This window comes from Triticum dicoccoides, chromosome 1B (genome assembly GCF_002162155.2).
Source record: "Triticum dicoccoides isolate Atlit2015 ecotype Zavitan chromosome 1B, WEW_v2.0, whole genome shotgun sequence".
Classification (NCBI taxonomy): domain Eukaryota; kingdom Viridiplantae; phylum Streptophyta; class Magnoliopsida; order Poales; family Poaceae; genus Triticum; species Triticum dicoccoides.
Genome location: NC_041381.1, coordinates 18,337,857 through 18,343,145, shown reverse-complemented (window position 1 = coordinate 18,343,145; position 5,289 = coordinate 18,337,857). Strand labels below are relative to the sequence as shown.

At 47.6% G+C, this 5,289-nt stretch overlaps 1 protein-coding gene across 1 annotated transcript; it reads right to left on the bottom strand.

Moving 5' to 3' along the window:
* Positions 1 to 692: 692 nt before the first annotated feature.
* Positions 693 to 4,694, bottom strand: LOC119299754 (beta-galactosidase 1-like). The gene is made up of 11 exons (XM_037576906.1): positions 4,530 to 4,694; positions 4,128 to 4,403; positions 3,925 to 4,017; positions 3,667 to 3,819; positions 3,471 to 3,559; positions 3,243 to 3,348; positions 3,032 to 3,119; positions 2,819 to 2,940; positions 2,359 to 2,717; positions 2,082 to 2,170; positions 693 to 1,832 (listed from the first exon to the last, which is right to left on the bottom strand). Exons 1-11 carry the CDS (start codon positions 4,692 to 4,694, stop codon positions 880 to 882), a joined length of 2,493 nt encoding a protein of 830 aa, XP_037432803.1. The 3' UTR covers positions 693 to 879.
* Positions 4,695 to 5,289: the final 595 nt, after the last annotated feature.

The window sequence follows — 5,289 nt, the reverse complement described above, 5'->3', positions numbered from 1 at the left end:
TTCTTACGCCCGCATTTGATCATTAATTTACATGGTGTTCTTTTTGCAGGAATTGCATCGTGTTTTTTGAAATGTCATAATAATCATTTGGCTCCAATAAGATTTAGTTAAAGAAGTTTACCACAAATACTTTAACTAAATAATATTTGTTATGGTTATATAACCTTATTTTTTTCAAACTACATGATGAGTACATATGAAACTTGAAATTTGATTTCTCAAACACTCGTGCTCACATCTGCGATGGCCTCTATGCTAGTTAATAAGGCAGTTTCTGCAATAAACAGTAGTAATAAAGTAACATATAACCTTTTTGGTAAAGCAATGGAAAATAGACTTATTATTTAGATGTACCAGAAGTTTGATATACAAACTTTTATTAGTAAGACAATGAGACATGAGAGAACATTAATGACAACTGTATTTGTTTCTGCCAAAAAATGAAACAACAATTATCTAAAAAACATCATTTCAACTATAGCGGATGATGCTTGGTTTTTAAAAGCACAACATAAATATTCCCACGTTGTTTCTTAAAAATGTAAAACACACACACACACCTTTTACTAAATTAAAATTTAATTTGTGAAGTCAAATTGTTTGTATTGCTTACCACATGTGTAATGTGATATTTAATTTGTGAAGCTATTTAGACCGGCTGGATGTATAATAATTAAGAAATAAAAATTGCCTGAGTATAATCGTGCGTTTGTTTCTCGAACAGAAAATATTCACCGTACCATGGCAAACTGAGCAGCCAAAATCATGGCAACAAATTCTAGATTTAACCTTGATCCATCGAAAAACACATGAATTGGACCATGCATTTGTTCTGGCCTAGCCTAAAAGACACTAACTAATTTTATTCATTCATTTGGATCAGCAGGTGGCCTGCACGGTGAGCACGCCCGAGTCACACCCGGACCCAGCGCGGAAGTCCTCCGTGTGCCGCACCGCGCACGACTCCTTGCCGACGCACGCCGCCGTGAATGCCGCCAGCGCCGCCTTGGACTCGCAGCCACCCTCATAGGCGCCGCACTTGCCGCGAGCCACGCCGAGGCTGGCCACGTCCACGCTGGAGATGGTCCTGCCGTGGCTGCACGCCAGCGCCACCTGGTCACCCACCTCAGCGGCCTCCGCGCACGCTGCGCCTACGGCCACCGTGTGGAAGTTCACCCTCGTCGGGTCGCCGCCGGCCTCCTCAAACAGCACCATCGTGTTGGGCTCGCCGGCCTTGAGGAACGACCGCGGCACGTGGTAGAAGCGCTGGGACGGCTCGTTGCAGCCGGTGAGGCACTTGAGCCCGTCGCCCTCCGCCTTGAAGGTGCCGCGGTAGTCGCATTGCTTGCAGCCGCCCATGTCCGCGGCGACGTAGGACGGCCAGTAGCGGCCCAGGTTGTTGCCGTTGACCCACACCACGCCCTTGCCGAGCCCGAGCAGGTCCGCCACGACGGGCTCCTTGCCGGCGGGGGCCTCGAACGTGGCCTTGTACCAGGTGAATGGGCGGTGCACCGGGATGGTGCCGTTGAGGCCTCCGCTCCATTGGCTGCGGTCGTCGGCCTTGTCGAGGTGGGTCTCCCTGTACTCGCCGGCGAGGCCGGCCTTGTAGGACCAGGAGCTGTTGGAGAGGTCGTAGGCCGTGGTGTTGGTGACAGTGTCGACGAGCTTCACCGGGCCTCCCACGATACCGGCGGGCATCATCTCAAACAGCGCGCCGTAGTTCTTGAGGCCCATGGTGCCGCTGAGGAGAGAGATGTAGTTCTTCCCCGAGTGGAGCTTCACGGGCGTCTCCATCTGGAAGACGAATCCACCATTAGGAGAGTGCTGCTTCCCTGCAAGTTAATCAAATCAGTTAATAGCTAGCTTCATCAAATTGATCAGCGTGCCAGCATCCAAAACAAATACTCCCTCCGTCCGAAAATACTTGTCATCAAAATGGATAAAAAAGGAAGTACCTAGAACTAAAATACGTCTAGATACATCCCCTTTTATCCATTTTGATGGCAAATATTTCCGGACCGAGGGAGTATTTATCAAAGTGAATAGGAGAGAAGAAAACATATATATTTTGTGTTACTCACCAACAAGCTTGCCGTTGACGAAAGCGTAAAGCTCATGCCCTGTGGTGTTGACGTGCAACTTGTAGGTCGCTTCCCCCTTATGCTCAAAGCTGCGCATTTTGAGCATCAGAAACTAGTTTATATTTTTCAAACTTATGAATACATTAATTTGCAGTAGTGTTTACAGTAAAAAAAATCTGCGTCATCAAATGACGAATGTACATAAAAATCAGGCAACCATGCAAATGCATATAGTTAACACATGATGGGTTCAGACGTAATTTATGTGCTTGATTACCTTGTCCTGTACCATAGGTAGTCGCTCTGGTCGCCGGACGTGGCGATCTGCTCGAGCAGCTCGTTCTTCCTGAAGTTGCCCTTCTCGTCAGTCATGAAAGGCTGGAGGTTCTCGGGCATCCACGACCAGGCCAGGCCCTCCCTCACCGTTTCCACCTCCGGCCTCTTCACCATCACCGACGTCTGCGTCTTGATCTTGGCGCTGTTGTACGCGACGGTCTTGCAGTCCGGCAGGATGCTCACGGACCACGCGGGCACGACGTGGGTGGCTCCGCCGTCGAGGGTCACGTTGACCTCCTTGTCGTCGAACATGTTGCTGATGAAGCAGGCGGAGGAGTTGTCCAACGTGTACTTGGTCACCTATGTGTTCATATTGATGAACCAAAAGAATTGATTTTGTTGTGAATACCATTAAAAACACCAATAGGTTTTTTTTGTATATGTATGTCAATGTTAGTTACCGTGACATTGCTGCTGCTGATGTTGGTGTCCTTGTAGTCGCCATGGAGCAAGATCTTCTCCATGGATTTCAGGACATTGTGGAGGTCCTTGAGGTGCCCATATTTTGGCTGCCTGATGTTACCTGAAAATAATAATCATAGATCAATGCGAGATAAACTTATTGAATCTTCAAAGACATATGTTGCAAACAAATCTGTAATAAGATGGCATACCATACTCGTCGAGAGGGGCATCGTAGTCGTAACTGGTTGTGATGTAGGGGCCACCTGAGGTGCGGCCAAAGTTGGTGCCACCGTGGTACTGATCATATGTACATTGACGATCATGTCAAGAGCCAAATGTAAAATTCAATTCAAGCTAGAGGACGGAAATGTAGAAGAAAACAATGTGAATTATTAAAACATGAACTACTTAGATAATCACCATGTAGTAGTTCTGGAGGGATCCACGCTTCTGGAAGAACATGGCCACGGAGAAGGCGATGTCCTCGGCGGACCTGTGGAAATCAGGCTTGTCCCAGGCTTTGAACCTAATTGTTGTAATACGATATAATGTTATCAGTATAGTACATGCAAACTATTTTCATGCATGTGGATTGCATAACAAAAATACAAGGAAAAATAATTATGAATCAGGTATGTGGACGTATACCAGCCAGTCCAGTTCTCAGTCCAGATCTTGGGGATGTCGGTCCTCTTGGGGAACCAGTCGTGGCAGTAGAACCCGTTGCAGGTGTTGATCTGAAAGAATTCATTAATATATATAGTTTGAAACCAAAACACGTGCTATAAATAAATAATTTAAGAGTTTTCCAACGAAAAAAGAAATCAAATAAAAGTGAACTGACCACGTTGGGCGGGACGTCGTCGTCCTGCTGGCACATGATCCACGGCACGCCGACGTTCTGCTTGTTGGCCATGGCGGCGCACCAGTGGATGTACTCGGACGCCGACTCGTTGTTGTTGAGCTTGCCCATGATGTTGCCGTACTCGTTCTCGATCTACGTACACGTACGTGCATGCATGGTAATCTAGCTTATTAGTGCAAGTTAAGTTGTACATACTAGTATATGTAAACTGTATATACTTGATGGAAGATGAGTTACCTGGGAGAGGATGATGGGGCCTCCCTGGCCGGCGAACATCTTGGCCTCCTTGAGCTTGTCGACGATGAGGGTCGTGAAGGTCTCCATTTCTCTCTACATTATTTTTTGTTTACAAAATCATGATTCATTATCCTCAACTTAATCGTCTCTTTTTTACGTCAGAAAATGATTAATTTATTCAGTACATTTCAGCACGCGTATACCTCGAAGGGGTGGTTGTGCATCCTGAACTGCATGCCGGAGATCTCGCGCAGCCATGCCGGCAGGCCGCCGTAGTTCCACTCGCCGCAGATGTAGGGGCCTATGCGGAGGATGGCGTACATGCCGGCGTCCTGGATCTCCTTGAAGAAGCGCACGATATCGTAGCTCCCCTCGAAGTTGTACTCCCGGCGCCGCGGCTCGTGGCCGTTCCAGAAGACGTAGGTCTCGATCGCGTCGAGCCCGCCCTCCTTGGCCTTCCTGATCAGATCCGGCCACATCTGCACGCAAAGATCGACACACGTATAAGTTCATTCATCCACGGAAATCAACACGGGACGATGGATCGATCTCTTTTGTGTGTGTGAGTGTGGTGGGAGACGATGGATCGATCACCAGGAGCATACCTCCGGCGTGCTCCTGGGGTAGTGGATGGAGCCGGAGATGACGATGCGGCGCTCGCCGTCGATGACCAGCGCCCGGTCATTGTACGCGACCTCCGTGCCGTTCACGCCGGCGGCGGCGGCCGCGGCAAGCAGCAGCACAAGCGGGAGCAACGACACACGCTCCATGGCAAGAAGCGCTCGAGTATAGATAGAGAGGAGAGGAGAGGAGAGGAGTGAAGCGGATGTGAATGGGAGGCGCTACTCGCCGTGTATTTATAGTGTGTGGAGGTAGATCAAAGATAATAAGATAAGCACACACCCACGCACGCAGGCATGCAGCTAACAAATTCGCGTGTAGGGTGGTTGGTTAGTCCCGCCGGCTTATCCACTGCGCGCGCCGCGTCCGCCTAATCTTTTTTTTTTTTTGTGAAGGGAGCCTAATCTATTTTTTATCGTGTGGGTAGATAACTGGAGCTTTTTTTCTTTTCCACCACATCCATGCGATCGATCGGCCCGACCTAGCCGGTGTCTCGGTTAATTGGATAATTATAATTCATTGAAAATATTAAGAATTTAATTATCGCTCCCAACGATGTAGTACTATCTATACGGAAAAGCCCGCTCAAATGTTTATTTTATTTTGCCTGCATCGAGCTAAAAATGGAGTATTAAAAACCTTTACAAATATCCTAATTTTTTGTACGTGTGTTTTCGTAAATTAGTAAACTAGTAAACGTTACAAATAGACGTGTGTTAGGTGTATGAATTTTCGTAAACCAAC

What these genes read in the sequence shown, in the direction of transcription:
- LOC119299754 (XM_037576906.1), bottom strand. Translation starts at nt 4,694, where the DNA reads ATGGAGCGTGTGTCGTTGCTCCCGCTTGTGCTGCTGCTTGCCGCGGCC. An exon ending in GCCCCATCATCCTCTCCCAG is followed by an intron (nt 3,820 to 3,924) that starts GTAACTCATCTT and finishes ACGTGTACGTAG; the next exon opens with ATCGAGAACGAGTACGGCAA. An exon ending in TCAGCAGCAGCAATGTCACG is followed by an intron (nt 2,718 to 2,818) that starts GTAACTAACATT and finishes ATGAACACATAG; the next exon opens with GTGACCAAGTACACGTTGGA.